This window comes from Tachyglossus aculeatus, chromosome 6, assembly GCF_015852505.1.
Source record: "Tachyglossus aculeatus isolate mTacAcu1 chromosome 6, mTacAcu1.pri, whole genome shotgun sequence".
Lineage (NCBI taxonomy): Eukaryota > Metazoa > Chordata > Mammalia > Monotremata > Tachyglossidae > Tachyglossus > Tachyglossus aculeatus.
Window position 1 is genome coordinate 39400528 of NC_052071.1, and position 16170 is coordinate 39416697.

A 16170-nucleotide genomic window follows, 5' to 3' on the forward strand; every position below is an offset into this window, starting at 1 on the left:
GTGAGCCCTGTGGCTACTAAGTGAGAGCCTCAGGGTGTCACTGGACCCCACGACAGACAACCCTCAGGCTCTTCAGTCTCCTGTCAGTCCCAAGTGTGGGGTCTTCAGCCATGCGCACACCCACAGCCACCCAGGATTGGAGGTGGTGGTGGAGTGACCAAAGAAAAGGCCCCAACCTGGGAGAATGGAGACACTGAGGGTTTGTCCTGGCTCTTCCCCCTGTGCCGTGCGGTCTCTGTCCCAATCCGACTCTGCCCCAGTTTCCCCCTCAGATGTGCCACTCCCTGTGACTGCTTTAGTGGTTTGGGTTTGTTCTCATGTGGCAACTATGGGGGCTGGGACCCCCCCCAAGTCAAACCACCCTCTCCCCTCATCAGCCTCTCTCCTCCCTCCTCCCTAGGTCAACGTAGGAGCTGGTAGCCACCCCAATAAAGTGAAGGTGTATGGACCAGGAGTGGCCAAGACTGGCCTCAAGGCCCACGAACCCACCTACTTTACTGTGGACTGCACAGAGGCCGGCCAGGGTGAGTCCTGGGCATAGGGAGGGAGACGAGAAGAGTCAAAGAGAGTGAAAATCTGGGCCTTGCCTCAACATGGAACCTCCCCTGGCTTAGGAGAAGGGATGGCTGCCTTTAAGCCTCCCTAGTAGCAATAGCTTGGTGTGGGCAGGGAATGTGCCATTTATTGTCGTATTGTACTCTCCCAAGCACTCAATTCGGTGTTCTGTACATAGCAAGCGCTCAATAAATATAATTTATTGATTAAGTGCTTACTGTGTGCAGAGCTGTTCTAAATGCCGAGTCCCTGTTCCTTGGAGGACTCAATCAAAGAATGTAAGTGGTAAGAAGGGATTGGAGACCGACACATCAGGAATGATGAAATGATAAAACACAGGTCAGACAAATGCATGAACGGGAAGCAGCGTGGCTCAGTGGAAAGAGCCCGGGCTTTGGAGTCAGAGGTAATGGGTTCAAATCCCAGCTCCGCCAACTGTCAGCTGTGTGACTTTGGGCAAGTCACTTAACTTCTCTGTGCCTCAGTTACCTCATCTGTAAAATGGAGATTAAAATTGTGAGCCCCCCGTGGGACAACCTGACCACCTTGTAACCTCCCCAGTGCTTAGAACAGTGCTTTGCACATAGTAAGCGCTTAACAAATGCCAACATTATTGTTATTATTAGTATGAGGGGAAGGAGGAGAAGAAGGAAGATAGTGTCAGGGCCCCTTCTGCCTTGGCACAGCATGGCATAGTGTGTAGAGCACAGGCCCGGGAATCAAAACGTCATGGGTTCTAATCCCTGACTCCGCCACTTGTCTGCTGTGTGACCTTGGGCAAGTCTACTTCATTTCTCTGGGCCTCAGTTACGTCATCTGTAAAATGGGGATTGAGATTGTGTGCCCCATGTAGGACAAGGACTGTGTCCAACCCGATTCTACTTGTGTTCACCCCAGAGCTTAATTCAGCGCCTGACACATAGTAAGCGCTTAACAAATATCAGTTATTATTATTATCATTATTAATATTATTTAGTGGACTGAGAAAGGATGATGGTCTCTCCCCTTGACCCTCTCTGTGATGTAGGCCTGGGCGGTAGACCTAGAGGAAATCTCATGTCAATGCAATAAACTCTGCTACTCCTTTTGGTTTTGATTCCTGGGTATGATTATAAGAACTGTAAGCGCTTAATAAATGCCATTATTATTATTAACTGTGGTATTTAAGCACTGTACTAACTGCTGGGATAAATACAAGCTAGATACAAGCCATATGGGGCTCACAGTCTTAATCCCCATTTTATGGATGAGGTAACTGAGGTACAGAGAAGTGAAGTGGCTTGCCCAAGGTCAAACAGCAGACAAGTGACAGAGCCGGGATTAGAACCCAGGTCCTTCTGTCTCCCAAGCCCGTGCTCTATCCACTAGAACATGCTGTTCTCAATCAATCGTATTTATTGAGCGCTTACTGTGTGCAGAGCACTGTTCTCGATGTTGGCCCCTGGCATGGACGTGGGGGAACTGCCCCTCTCCTCATTCAGAGTCAGCAGTATTTATTGAACCCTTCCTGTGGACAGAGAGCACTGTACAAGTAGGCGGTTGGGAGCCTCCGGTGAGACGCCATTCCTGCCCATGAAGACCTTACACTCGAATTAGGGGTGGAAGCGTTGCAGGAGATGGGCAGGTTTGGCGGCCAGGTCGGATGTTCCCAACCCACCGCCGAGGGGGGTCCTGACCTGTCTTCACCCGGCCAGGTGACGTGAGCATCGGCATCAAGTGTGCCCCGGGAGTCGTGGGGCCGGCCGAGGCGGATATCGACTTTGACATCATCCGCAACGACAACGACACCTTCACGGTCAAGTACACCCCCCGGGGGGCCGGCAGCTACACCATCATGGTGCTGTTCGCTGACCAGGTGAGGACTCCCGACCCTCTCAGCTCACCTCCCAGCACTTCCCAGGGTGGGCTGGGCGGCCGCTCCCTGGTTCACACTCCCTCACCCCTTTTCCTTCTGTCCCCTCCCCAACCCACCTCCCCATTCTCTGCGGCGGAGAGTAGGGCAGGGGCAGCTCCCTGATTCACATCTGCCTCGCCCCTCTTCCTCTTTCCCCTCCCCACTCCACTTCCCTACATTCATTATGGTGGGGAGCAGGGCCAGTACAGCTTCCCGGCTCACATCTGCCTCACCCCCCGTTCCTTCTCCCTTCCCCAATCCACCTCCCAGAATTCCCTACTGTAGGGACAGCTCTCTGGTTCACACCTGCCTCACCTTTGTTCCTTCTCCCATCCAGGCTACACCTACCAGCCCCATCCGCATCAAGGTGGATCCCTCCCACGATGCCAGCAAGGTCAAGGCCGAGGGACCTGGGCTCAACAGGAGTGGTGAGTAGCTTTCAGGTGCCTGGGGGGTGGCAGGCGGTGGGCAGCGGATTGGGATTGGTGGGGGGGATCCTGGGACCTCTCATTTAAGGTGGGTGACTGGGGTCTGAATGGGGCTGCTGCTTCTCCTTCTGTCCAAGCTTCCATCTGGCATCTGTTTCTGTGCCCAGATGTTGCAGCCCTGCAGAATGTCAGCTCCATCTTCTAACAACTGTGGTGTTTGATAAGTGCTGACTCTGTGCCAAACACTGTGCCAGGAGCTGGGTTAGATACCCTGTAATGAGATCAGACACAGTCCCCAGCCCTCCCAGAGCTCATGATTTAAGCCGGAGGGAGAACAGGTGTTTCACCCCCATTTTACAGATGAGTGAACTGTGGCCCAGAGTCTTTGATCACCCAGCGGGCAGAACCCAGGTCTCCTGACCCCTGAGTCCTGTGCTCTTTCCACTGAGTGACACTGCTTCCTTCTGCCTCCTTGTTCTCCACTCCCCACCTGTCCCTCTCTGCTCATCTTCTCTTGCTGCGATCCATCTCAGGGCTGCCCACACTCCTCACCTTCACAGGCCTGGACGGAGATGGTTGAGACAAGTCCCCACCCTCCAGCTGTCCAGTGTAGGGCTCTCCCTGGTACAGCACCTCCCGATCGGATGCTGGGGAGAGCTGGAGCCTGCCTCCTCTTCCCCCCAAATCCTCACTCTTTTCCGCAGGCGTGGAGCTGGGCAAACCCACTCACTTCAACGTTAATGCCAAGCCTGCGGGCAAGGCCAAGCTGGACGTCCAGTTCACCGGTCCTGCCAAGGGGGAGGCCGTGCAGGACGTGGATGTCATCGATCACCATGACAACACGTACACCGTCAAGTATACGCCTGTACAGCAGGTAACATGCCGCACTCCCTTCCCAGCCTATGGGGAGGGAAGAGGGGGAGATCACAGCCAGAGACCGACCAATCAATCATATTTATTGAGTGCTTCTTGCGTGCAGAGCACTGAACTAAGCGCTTGGGAGAGTATGCTATAGTAGAGTTGGTAGACAAGCTCCCTGTCCACAACGAGCTTACAGTCTAGAGGGGGAGGCAGACATTAATAGAAATGAATTGTGGATATGTATATAAGTGCCGTGGGGCTGGGAGGGGTGAATTAAGGGAGCAAATCGAGGTGCAAGGGTGATGCAGAAGGGAGTGGGAGAAGAAGTGAGGGCTTAATCAGACACTGGTCCTCCTAACTGCAGAGTTTCTGGGAGAGGGGTAGGGATACTTCTGGCCACCATGTCCCTCTTCGTATTCGGTCGCTTCATAGGCCCCCAGCTTGGGGTGGTTTCAGAGGGAGAGAGGGATTGTTCTTCCAGGCTCCAGTGTCAGGGGGTCCCTGAGCCCTTAGAGTGGGAAGGGAGCCGAAGTCTGTGGCTCCACACGTCTGGGTCTCAGCTCCCGCTCCGGACATTTCCAGGGCAACATGGGAGTGAATGTGACCTACGGAGGAGACCACATTCCCAAGAGCCCTTTCTCCGTGGGTGTCGCCCAGACCCTGGACCTCAACAAGATCAAAGTTTCTGGCCTTGGCGAGAGTGAGTAGCAGAGGGGAGGAGGGGCCCCCTTGGTGCCCTCTCCCCTGCCTCAGAGTCTTTCTTCTCCGCCCTGACCTTGCCAGCTGTTCCCGACTGGGCACCTCTGACCCTCCTCTTGCCTTGGGACTGTGTGGGTGGGCCCTATGGATCCCTCCTGTCACCAGCCAGAAAAGCCATCTTGCCACTCAGCCCCTCCTGGCACACCCCGGCCCCAAGGTGGGGGCCAAGGAGAGAGCAGGACTCAGGGATGTGGGGGAGGGTCTAGGCCTTGGCTTCCCATTCCCGCTCAGCTTGGCCAACCCTTTCCCAACCCTGCAGAAGTTGAAGTCGGCAAAGACCAGGAGTTCACCGTCAAGTCCAAAGGTGCCGGGGGCCAGGGCAAAGTGGGTGCCAAAATCATCGGCCCTTCCAACAAGTCCGTGCCCTGCAAGGTGGAGCCGGGCCTGAGCGCGGACAACAGTGTCGTCAAGTTCATTCCCCGGGAGGAAGGACCCTATGAGGTGGAAGTCACCTACGATGGTGTGTCCGTGCTAGGCAGCCCCTTCCCCGTGGAAGCTGTACCCCCAACCAACCCATCTAAGGTAGAGCCGAGGGTTCGGGGCCGCCTCCTTCTGTCGGGTGTGCGCCAGGCTGAGGTGGGGTGGGCATTACCGATTTAGCTGGGGCTGCTCATGGCAGATGGGATTAGATGGATTTCACGGGGTCAGTTTTCCTCTAGGCCCATTCCCTTCCTCCCTCACTACCTCACCCCCTCTGCCATTCCGTGCAGGTGAAGGCTTACGGACCGGGTCTCAAGGGCGGCAGTGCCGGCTCCCCCGCCCCCTTCACCATCGACACCAAGGGGGCTGGCAACGGAGGCCTGGGCCTGACCGTGGAGGGTCCCTGCGAGGCCAAGATCGAGTGCCTGGACAACGGCGACGGCACCTGCTCCGTGTCCTACCTGCCCACGGAGCCGGGCGAGTACAGCATCAACATCCTGTTTGCCGACAGCCACATCCCCGGCTCGCCCTTCAAGGCCCAGATAGCCCCCTGTTTCGACCCCTCCAAGGTCAAATGCTCAGGGCCCGGGCTGGAGCACGCCACCGTCGGGGAGGCCGGCCAGTTCCACGTGGACTGCTCCAGCGCCGGAAGCGCCGAGCTGACCATCGAGATCATCTCGGACACCGGCATGCAGGCCGAGGTGCGCATCCAGGACAACGGGGACGGCACCTATACCATCACCTACATCCCCCTCTACCCGGGCATCTACACCATCACCATCAAGTACGGTGGCCAGATGGTGCCAGACTTCCCCAGCAAGCTGAAGGTGGAGCCGGCCGTCAACACCGCTGGCGTCAAATGCTACGGCCCTGGTGTGGAGGGCAAAGGTTAGGATGCCCGCAGGGACCCCCAGATATTTGCTCTGTCTGGCTGGGCCGTGGACGGGGCAGCGGTCCGGTTGGGACTTGGGCACTCTTTGCCTGATCTGGGAGCGGGAATAGCTCAGCTGCCTTCCTGGATATATCTACCCCAGTACTTAGTACAGTGCTTGACATACAGTAAGCGCTTAGCAAATACCATAAAAAAAATCCCTACAAAGGACCTGTGCATTTTGGGTAAGCCTGGGTGATGGGGGAGATATCTGGGACTCCCAGGGACTCGAACCCAGTGAATGCCCCTTGTCAACCAGTCTGGTGAGATCCATTAGGAGCCCGTATGTCAGAGTACAGCACCAATGTGAAGTGTCCATTGGTGCAGTCCAGGGTCCAGCCTAGGCCTAGCCAATTATGGAGGTCCAGGAGACTCACGGGGCCCTGGCTGGCAGATTCAAACCCACTCCCGAGGATGCCTTGGCTCCCAGGGAGAATATGCCAACAGGGCCGACGGGTGCCAAGCTACTTGCTTGTGAGGCCGGGTGAACAGTGGACCTTATTCCCCAGCCACACGGGGGTCCCAGATGGCCCAAAGGATTGGGGTTTCTGGGGCATCTGTCCTTCCCCCTCCTCCCTCGTGACTGGTCTCTCCCCTCCCCAGGTGTCTTCCGGGAGGCTACCACCGAATTCAGTGTGGATGCCCGAGCCCTGACCAAGGCCGGAGGCCCCCACATCAAGACCCGGGTGTCCAATCCATCAGGCAACCTGACTGACACCTATGTGCAGGACAACGGAGATGGCACGTACAAAGTGGAGTACACGCCTTATGAGGAAGGTGAGCCAGAGAGGCCTGCTTGGAGAGTTGGAATTCAACAGCCTCGAGCTCTCCCCTGCTGTGCGGTAGTGGGAGTCTCTGAGGGACCACCCTCCTTCTCCATCTCCCCCATCCCCATATCGGCCGGCTCCCTGGACCCTCGCCCGTTGCCCCCTGGGCTCCATCCGGAGGGTCCGAGGCTCACACCCGTCTCTTCACTCTGGGGCCGCAGGTGTCCACTCTGTGGATGTGACTTATGATGGCAGCCCGGTGCCCAGCAGCCCATTCCACGTCCCTGTGACTGAAGGGTGTGACCCTGCCAGGGTCCGGGTCCACGGGCCTGGCATTCAGAGTGGCACTACCAACAAACCCAACAAGTTCACTGTGGAGACCAGGTAGGTGGTCTTCCTGACCAGAACAGATCTTGGGGGCTGGGGTCAGGAGGTTTCCGGGCCGATCCTGGAGCTAAGAGGAGGCTGTTGGCTGTTCGGTCTCCATTTCCAGCCTGGGGCCAGTGGAGGGAGGGTGATAGACCTCTGCCCTCAGAGCACTTAATCCATCCCAGGAATGTGGAGGTGATTGGAGGGGGTTGGATGTACAAATAAACACTAGTGCATCATTTTGGGAGAAAGTTGGGATGAGTCTAATCTTTTGCCTTGTCAGAGAAGACTTTGTAGAGGAGGTGGATGAGGACAGAGAAGCAGTCAGTGAATTGTATTTATTGAGCACTTACTGTGTGCAGAGCACTTTCCTAAGTGTTTGAGAGAGGACAATGCAGAGCACTTTCCTAAGTGTTTGAGAGAGGACAGTATAACAATGTAACAGATAACATTCCCTTCCCATAATAAGCTTACAGTGTAGAGGGAGGGGAGACCAACATTAAATAAAAGTTATGTACATAAATGCTGTGTGGCTTGGAGGGGGATGAATAAGGGGAGCAAGTCAGGACAACGCAGAAGAGGAAAGGAGGGCTTAATCCAGGAAGGCCTCTTGGAGGAGACGTGCCTTCAATAAGGCTCTGAAGTGGGGAGGTGAGGGCCAGAGGCAGGAGGAAGCAGAAGTCTAGGTGAAGACTGTTGGGCAGTAAATTGACCTGAACAAAACTAGAGAAGGGAAGAGGAGCTGAAGAGGTACCAGGCCTGGAGGCCCAGGTCTCTGCCAGGATGTTCTGGTCAGGCAGACAGGGGCTATCTTGGAATTCAAAGGCCTGTCGTTCCCGCCCATCAGGGGAGCAGGCACCGGGGGTCTCGGTTTGGCTGTAGAAGGCCCCTCAGAAGCCAAGATGTCCTGCACGGACAACAAGGACGGCAGTTGCTCTGTGGAATACATTCCTTATGAGCCTGGCACCTACAGCCTCAACGTCACCTATGGGGGCCACCAAGTTCCAGGTAAGAGGAGGGGCCGTTGGGAGGAAAAGTTTTTGGGGTGGGGGGGGAGCCGCGATGGGGGTCCTCACCAAGATGGCCCATCCTCTGCTCCCAACAGGCAGCCCATTCAAGGTGCCGGTGCATGATGTAATAGACTCGTCCAAGGTGAAGTGCTCAGGGCCTGGACTCAGCCCTGGGGTGGTCAGAGCTAACGTCCCACAGTCCTTCCAGGTGGATACCAGCAAGGCTGGGGTGGCACCGCTCCAGGTCAAAGTTCAAGGCCCCAAAGGTAAGCGGTGGGGGGGGTGGGGGGGGCGGGTGTCAAGGGATTCCCCTCCCCGGGATGATCGACTCCACTCAGAAGCAGGCACGATCTGAGAATCCCACAGAAGGGTTCCGAGCTGGGGCAGCTCCTCGCTCTGTCCAACCGAGGGGTTATTTGCTACAGGGGTGGTGGAGCCAGTGGATGTGGTGGACAACGCCGACGGGACCCAGACGGTCAACTACGTGCCAAGCCGAGAAGGTCCTTACAGCATCTCTGTGCTTTATGGGGATGAAGAGGTGCCACGCAGGTACTGCTGGGAAGCGGAGCTCCTGGGGAGCAGGGCACCCTCCTGCGAGCAGAAGGCGGGACACATGGTCGGGGGCTGGGAGCTGGAGGGTCCGGGGGTAGCTCAGCTGTGGTATCTCTGCTTTCCCAGTCCCTTCAAGGTGAAGGTCCTGCCCACTCACGATGCCAGTAAAGTGAAGGCCAGCGGTCCCGGACTCAACACCACCGGTGTGCCAGCCAGCCTCCCGGTGGAGTTTACCATTGATGCCAAGGATGCTGGCGAGGGCCTTCTGGCTGTCCAAATTACGGTGAGCTGGGATAGACCCTCTAGGGGTGCCCAGTTATGGGGGGTTGTGTGTGGTGGGGGGGAAGGGGTGTACGCATAAGGGTGTCATGACAGCAAACCTCTTAAACCTTTGCTGCTTGCCACTGCCAGCCCTGGGTCCGCCTTGAGACCCCCATGGGGCAACAGAGTCCTGAGCTGAAGTTCACCCAGTGGCTCTTGATCCATTTAACCAGGGGCCTGAGGTTTTGAGGAAAGGAGAGGGGTGAAGCCAATACATTCCTTCCCTCCACCTCCTGGATCCACATGCCCCGGTTTCCCAGCTGTAGGCCCCTTGTCCATTCAATTGTATTTATTGAGCGCTTACTGTGTGCAGAGCACTGTATTAAGCGCTTGGGAAGTACAAGTTGGCAACATACAGAGATGGTCCCTACCCAATAACGGGCTCACAGTCTAGAAGGGGGAGACAGACAACAAAACAAAACATGTGGACAGGTGTCAAGTCATCAGAACCCTTTTGGCAGGATCATGCTGCTTTCCCCTCCCTCCCCATGCTAGTACAGGGCTTGGATTTCCAAGGCGTGTGTCTCTCTCTCACTCTCTCTGTCTCTCACTGTCTCCTTTTTTTATCTTTTTCCTCTCTCCCTCTTTGCATCGCTCCGTCTCCCCTCTTTCTCTCCTCCTTTCTCCCCTTCTCCCCACTCCCACTGCAGGACCCCGAAGGGAAGCCCAAAAAGACAACCATCCGCGACAACCAGGACGGCACCTACACGGTGTCCTACGTGCCGGACATGACTGGCCGCTACACCATCTTGATCAAGTACGGTGGAGATGAGATCCCCTACTCCCCCTACCGCATCCGGGCCCTGCCCACCGGCGATGCCAGCAAGTGCACCGTCACAGGTGAGAGAGCTGGCGGGGAGGGGGCCGCCGGTCGCCCCCCTCAATCCCTAGGGGCCAGTTAAGGCTGGGGGCGTCGGTCCCCACCCGCGACCCGGAGTCGGCAACAGCACCGCGGACACTCGCTTTCTGACAGACCCACGTCTCGTTTCACTGCTGCTGTTCACCCCATCGTGTCAGTACCCTGCAGAAGCACTCTCTCCCCAGTTGTGTGTGGATGTGTGTCGTGGGCGTGTGGGTGGGTGAGTGTGGTGTGCCCTTGTTTTTTTTTTTTTCCTCATTTTTGTGACCTTTTTGTCTCACTTGACTTTCCTTGCTCTTTGCCCTTTCACCTCAGTGTCAATTGGAGGTCACGGGCTAGGTAAGCTGCTTGCTGGTGCAAACCCAAACTTCTCCCTCTCTTCTCTGCCCACCCTCCCGGTTGGGATCATTTTCTCCCCGATCATCTCCATACCCTCAAGAGGTCCACAGCTGCGGCACCCAACCGTGGGCAGAACTGGGCGGGGGCCCGCTGGAGACGTCGGGTCCGGGGAGGGAGTCGCGGGAAAAGAGAGGGCCCGGGGAAGCCGGAGCTGGCGAGCAGCTGTGGGCCCCTTGCGGGGAGTTCAGAGGCCGCCTCTGCCTGGGAAACTGGGGTCTGTGGATCTCGAAACACACTGCAACCTCTTTTGGAGGTACTGGGGACGCCACTGGGAAACTGGGTCCTCATGATTTTTCTCTCCCTCCTTGTCTTCCCCTCCCACTCCCTGACAAGGGGAAGGGTGCCTTCCGACCTGCCGTCCCCTTCTCTCGTCCCCTTCTCTCCGTACTCAACTGACACTCCCTCGGCCCGTGGTCACAAAAAACCCCCGGGGTCTCCCCAGGTCTCACCCCCTGGGTTTGCTTCCTTCGGTCGAAAGAGCACTGGCTTGGGAGTCAGAGGTCATGGGTTCTAATCCCGGCTCCTCCACTTGTCAGCTGTGTGACTTTGGGCAAGTCACTTAACTTCTGTGTCTCCGTTCCCTTATCTGTAAAATGGGGATGAAGACTGTGAGCCCCATGTGGGACAACCTTGATTACCTTGTATCCCTACAGTGCTTAGAACAGTGGTTGGCACACAGTAAGCGCTTAACAAATACCAACATTATTATTATTATTATTCCCTGACTAGGTCCTCCTCCCTCCTGGGTGGTCTGAACCCCTGCCTTGTCGCAATCTTCCCGAGCCCCACCTCTTCCCCAGGGGCTGGAGCCCGCCCCAGGATTTGGAGAAAGTAACCCCCGACCTTGGGCAGGACCCTGGGCAGACTGTGTTGGCAGGATCCTCAGACTCCTGTTCCCGATCTTGGCGAGGCCTCCTCCATCCATCTGATCTCGTGGACTGGCGGGAGGCGGACAGGCCTGCATGAGCCGAGAGGGGAGGCGCGGGGGAGAGGGGAGTTGGGATGCAACAATTTCTGGAGTGTCGGAGGAGGTTGCTGGCTACCGTAGGTGCCTGGGAAGGCCAGCATGGCTAGAGGCTAGAATCCCTAGAGCCCAGAAGCGGCGTTCCCCTCAGCAGTGACGTTATGTCTGTGGAGCCAAGCCCGCCCCAGCTGGGGTCTCGGTGCGGGCAGTGAGGACCGCTTCCGAGTCGCTGGCCAGATGGCCGCTGCCCTCTCCCGTGGCTGAAACGCAGCCCCCTCAGAAATGGAGGGAACGCATAGAGGGCTAGACAGCTTGGATCGTCCCCGAGGGGTGCTGGTTTCCACTGGGGTCGCTCGTTTGGAGCTCTTCTCTCACCCCTTAATTGTAACTGGGTTTTGGGAGGTCTCCATGGGGTTCTCCTGGGGTGGGCTGGTGGGGGAAGAGCATGGCCAGGCTTCTAGAACCCACCTGGCTCTGTGCTGATGCTCCCAGCTTCACGACGGATCCCACGATGCACCACTGCCCTGTAGGGACCGGCCAGGTGAACCTGGGGCCAACCGAACAGCGATTTTGACTCTTGAACCATAACGTCACTGTCCAGTCTCCTCTGGGGGCCACTGGGCGCCCTGTGTATGCTGCTTTGCCTACTCCCTTGCCAGGCTGCCCTTTCAGCTTGACCTCATTCCCAAACCACCACCACCACCACCACCACCGCCGTGCTAACCCTGCTGAGCCCTTCTAATCCCCCTCCTCCCTCCCTGTCCCTGTTCCTCAACCTCCACCCCGGCTCCTGGCCTCGGCTTGCTCCCCGTTGGCTGACTGCTGCGCTTCTCTAGCCCTGGGGTCGCCTTGGATGGGTGGGGTGGTCTCAGTCGTCAGGAAGCTCCACTTTCACCTTCGGCCTGGGGTGGCGGGGGGAGAGGAGGGTCACCAAACACGCTGCCTCAGGTATTTTCCTTCACTTCCTTCTGCACACAGCACGGGGGTGGCGGGGCTGAGCAGGGTGGACAGGTGGGCACAATGCCAGAGAGGGCATCCAGGCCAGGGAGGGGCTGGCTCCTGCCCCGAAGCCTGGACGTGCGGCAGCCTCGGTTGCCCTTCCCGGATTTGAGGGCACTTTGGCCCTGCTGCCATTTGGCCCTTTGCTTGTCTGGTTTGGGCTCTGCTTCCGGGACGGGGATCCCTCTGCCCAAATTGGCAGCGGGGGGTACCTCTGGGCAGAGTGGATGGGCTCCTCCTTTCAGGCTTAGACTGGGATCCTGGGAGGGTGTGCCGGAGGAGTCGTTGGAGGTGGAGTTGTCTGTGAGCGTGGAGAAGGGAAGAAGCTTTCCTGTCTGCTGAGAAACCACTCACCGTCCCCCCCCCCTGCAGGGGACTATCCCCATCTTGGGGGCTGGGGATGGGGCGGGAGGTTCCCTTGGCTGTGCGGGTGCCAGAGGAAGCTGGGTTGGGGAGGGGGTGGTGGCCCGGCTGGATGTGACCCTCCCCATCTAAACCTGTTTTCCCTTCCCTGCTTCTCTCCCCTGTGGGGCACACTCCCTCCTCCCCTCCTTGGGGCCAGGCGCCGGCATCGGGCCCACCATCCAGATCGGCGAGGAGACGGTGATCACGGTGGATGCCAAGGCTGCGGGGAAGGGCAAGGTGACTTGCACGGTCTGCACCCCTGATGGCTCGGAGGTGGACGTGGACGTGGTGGAGAACGAGGACGGCACCTTCGACATCTTCTACACGGCCCCCCAGCCAGGAAAATACGTTATCTGCGTGCGCTTTGGTGGCGAGCACATCCCCAACAGCCCCTTCCAAGTCATGGTGAGTGACCACAGGCCCGGCCTTGGGGGACGAAGGGACCAACTGGTCTCGTCTCACTCCCGGCCCTTTTCCCCTGCAGGTCTTCGGCCCTCTGTTAGTGGTGAGCAGTCCTCAGACCAGGATTCCAGTCTTGGTGCATAGCAGACAATCAGCTGCCTCTTAGCCCTCGCTTGCCATATAGCCATCATTGCTAGCTCCTCGCCCTTCCCCTTCCCTTGTCCTCGGGCCGGGCTTGGCCTGGTGCTACCCAGAATCAAAAACAAAGGGCCTAACTGACTTCTGGAGGCTCCTGCTGGTCCATTCAGACATAATTGGCATTTGTTAAGTGCTTAGTTTATGCTAAGCACTGAGGTGCATACAAAATAATCAAGCCAGACACAGTCCCAGTCCCTTAGGGGGGGGATCCCTCCATTTTGGGTCCTTGGAGTGGCCCCCCATACCAGGCACCATGCCCCTCGGCTTCTGGTGAGTGGGCTCTTTTCTAGTCATGCCATGTCACTGGGCGCGACCACCAGGACTCTGGAATTGACAACCCTGACCTGGCCCCCACCCCGCCGCACCAGCCAACTTCGTAACCCTTGACCTGCAGCGTGGGCACCAGTTGACGAAACTCTCTGGCCCGAGCCCTGAGTCGCGAAGTGGAGATGTGCTGGCACGTGGATGCTGCCATTTCCTTGCCAGGGCTTTGGGCTCCCTCCCGGCCTCCCCACATCTGTTGCTGTTGCTCTTGTCGCTCCCCTGCCCTGGCTCGCAACCCTCCCTGGGTTCTAATGATCTCTTGCTCATTACAGGTTGTAATGGTGTTAGCCCTTTGCCACGGGTCGGCTCTCCCAGCCCTGACCCGCGTGCCCGCCCTGGGTCCCGTCCTCTCCCTGTATGTTAACCTCTTCTTGCCTCCCGCCTTCCCTCCCATCACAGGCGCTGGATGGTGATCAGCCGGCCGCTCAGCAGATGATGCCACAGCAGCTAGCCCCACCCTACCCATACCCGCCGGGCATGCAGCAACCCTGGGTACCAACAGTAACCGCGCTTCTCTCTCTTCTTTTCCGAGAGGGGGAAAAGCCCATCAGGAGCATTCTGGGAAAGCCTCTGCAGCCCTGGAATTCAATGCTGGACACCCCAACCACCTCACCCCGCCTCCCTTGACTCTCCCCTCCCTGTCAAGTTCTTTAACTGGCTTGGAAAGCCTGGCCTGGGCAGGGGTCACCCCAGTAGACTGCAGGGCTTCAGACTCAGCTCTCACCTCCTAACCAGGCCCTGACTTTCTCTGCAGGGCTGCAGCTGGAGTGGGTTGGGGTTCTAAAATTGGGACGGGGAGATGGGTTCCCTGGCATCCAAAGCCTCAGGTAACCCTTCCCCACTTTGCCCCAGTCTCTGACCGCCCCCCTGTCACAGTCAGTCACTGTCCTTCCTTGCTCCCTTCTCCTCTGAGTCTCCCGGGAGATGCCCCGTGACGGGTCCCCTGGGAAAGGAGGCTGTCCTCCCTGCTGCTAACGTGGGGTCCCTCTAGATTTCACCGCAGAATCCGGGCACCTCAGACTGCAGGACGGCAGGCCAGAGGGAGTCTGAGTAGGGGCTTGGTTGGGGACAGGCAAGAGGGGATCAGTTGACGGACACCTGCTTGAGACTTGATCACAGGCCTTGCCTCCAGGCTCCAAGGGGTTAGCGGATGGGGAGGCTGTAGGTTGAACTGCTCCTTCAGGAGCTCATGGGAGGCTTCCATCTTTCTCATCTGCCTCCTATTGGTTTCACCACAGGGCAGGAGGAGAGAGTGTTCCTAGACTATCGGCCTTGCCCTCTAAGAATTGGGATGAAGTCTGAAGAGTCTGAGGCTGGGAGATAGTCAATCGTATTTATTCAATGCTTACTTTGTGCAGATCACTGTACGAAGCCCTTGGGAGAGTACAGTATAATAATAGACAGATGTCCTGCCCACAATAAGCTTAGTCTAGTGGTGATTTCTTTTTTTTGTAGATGCCTGGCCCCGGCCTGTCCGCTCCCCTCCCCGCCTTTCCCCTCCCTTTCCCCTGCAGCCACCTCGAGCCGCATGAATTCCAGGGTCCGAGCCTTCTCCCTTCCAATGCAGCCGGTCTGGGCTTTTCAGAGTCTCTTATCGTGAACTCAGCCTTTTCTTCCTCCATCTCTAGCGGCTGCGTCTGACTCCGTGGGGGAGGGGGGCCGGGGGCTTTGTGTGTCCATCTGTCCTGCATTCATGTTTCATGGGGGTCGGGAGTAGGGGAGAAGTTTCCTCGCCCTTTCGTGTCATCTTTCCTTTCTGGCACCGGAAATCACCAGTCCCGTCCAGTCATCTTGTCCTCTCACCGCGAGCCATTGTGTTGTCTTTGTTGGGATGGCGGGCAGAGGTGAGGGGTGGTGGGGAAGCAGAGTCGGTCCCTGCGGGCCCTGGCAGCGAGCCCAGTCTTTGCAGTTGTCGGCGTGTGGCGCTTTCTTACAGGTATTCCTAGCAGAACGAGCTGGCTGGACTCCTTAATCTTTTTTATTTATTTTCCCCCATCCCGCCTCCTTTTGTTGCTTTCAGAGGAGTGGTCTGGGGGTGCTTAGGGAGAATTGGGGAAGTAGGCAGAGGGTGGTGGTGAGAGGGTCTCCTGTTTTGGGGTCGCCATGGAAGAGGTTGGGGGCTTTGTGGGGAGAACGCAGTCAACCGGTTGCTGAAGGTCTTCCTCTTCTCTCATTTCGGGGCCCACCTTCCCTTGTCTGGTTCATCATGTAGGGACTAGAAATCCAGAGTCTGGCCCAGTCCAGCACTGGCCAGGTGCTGTGGCAGCAGTAGTGGTAGTGGTATATGTATATACCACAAATATATACATATTTGTATGTATTTATTACTCTATTTTATTTGTACATATTTATTCTATTTTATTTTAATTTGTTAATATGTTAATATGTTTTGTTCTCTGTCTCCCCCTTCTAGACTGTAAGCCCACTGTTGGGTAGGGACCGTCTCTATATGTTGCCAACTTGGACTTCCCAAGCGCTTAGTCCAGTGCTCTGCACACAATAAGCGCTCAATAAATATGAATGAATGAGTGGTACCGGTGGCAGCTAGAGCCATGCTGAGCTGGCTGTGAACCGCTCACCCTGAAGGAGGCTAGCAAGTCCCATCTCAATGGCCCCGGGATGGAGACATCAGCGCCCCGTGGGCTGGTCCGGGTGACCTGCGATCCAGTGGTCCTGTGTCTTCCTAGTGGAACCAGAGCCCTGGGAAGTGTCCAAATCCGGGTTGATAAGATGGGCCTCATGCCAACCCCGCC

At 57.2% G+C, this 16170-nt stretch overlaps 1 protein-coding gene across 4 annotated transcripts in view; it reads left to right on the forward strand.

The window, feature by feature from the left end:
* The window catches only part of FLNA (filamin A), a 75599-nt gene that overhangs the window by 44860 nt on the left and 14569 nt on the right, over positions 1 to 16170 (forward strand). Inside the window, exons 16-32 of one of the 4 annotated variants that reach the window (XM_038748099.1) lie at positions 401 to 524; positions 2250 to 2410; positions 2787 to 2877; positions 3582 to 3751; positions 4321 to 4438; positions 4757 to 5019; positions 5208 to 5805; positions 6452 to 6625; positions 6837 to 6999; positions 7832 to 7992; positions 8090 to 8260; positions 8420 to 8543; positions 8673 to 8829; positions 9518 to 9707; positions 10042 to 10065; positions 12651 to 12898; positions 13817 to 13909. In XM_038748099.1, the coding sequence (XP_038604027.1) occupies positions 401 to 524; positions 2250 to 2410; positions 2787 to 2877; positions 3582 to 3751; positions 4321 to 4438; positions 4757 to 5019; positions 5208 to 5805; positions 6452 to 6625; positions 6837 to 6999; positions 7832 to 7992; positions 8090 to 8260; positions 8420 to 8543; positions 8673 to 8829; positions 9518 to 9707; positions 10042 to 10065; positions 12651 to 12898; positions 13817 to 13909 (3030 nt within the window). The remainder of the gene's footprint in view (positions 1 to 400; positions 525 to 2249; positions 2411 to 2786; positions 2878 to 3581; positions 3752 to 4320; positions 4439 to 4756; positions 5020 to 5207; positions 5806 to 6451; positions 6626 to 6836; positions 7000 to 7831; positions 7993 to 8089; positions 8261 to 8419; positions 8544 to 8672; positions 8830 to 9517; positions 9708 to 10041; positions 10066 to 12650; positions 12899 to 13816; positions 13910 to 16170) is intronic. The other 3 variants (XM_038748100.1, XM_038748101.1, XM_038748102.1) reach the window with 3 other exon arrangements.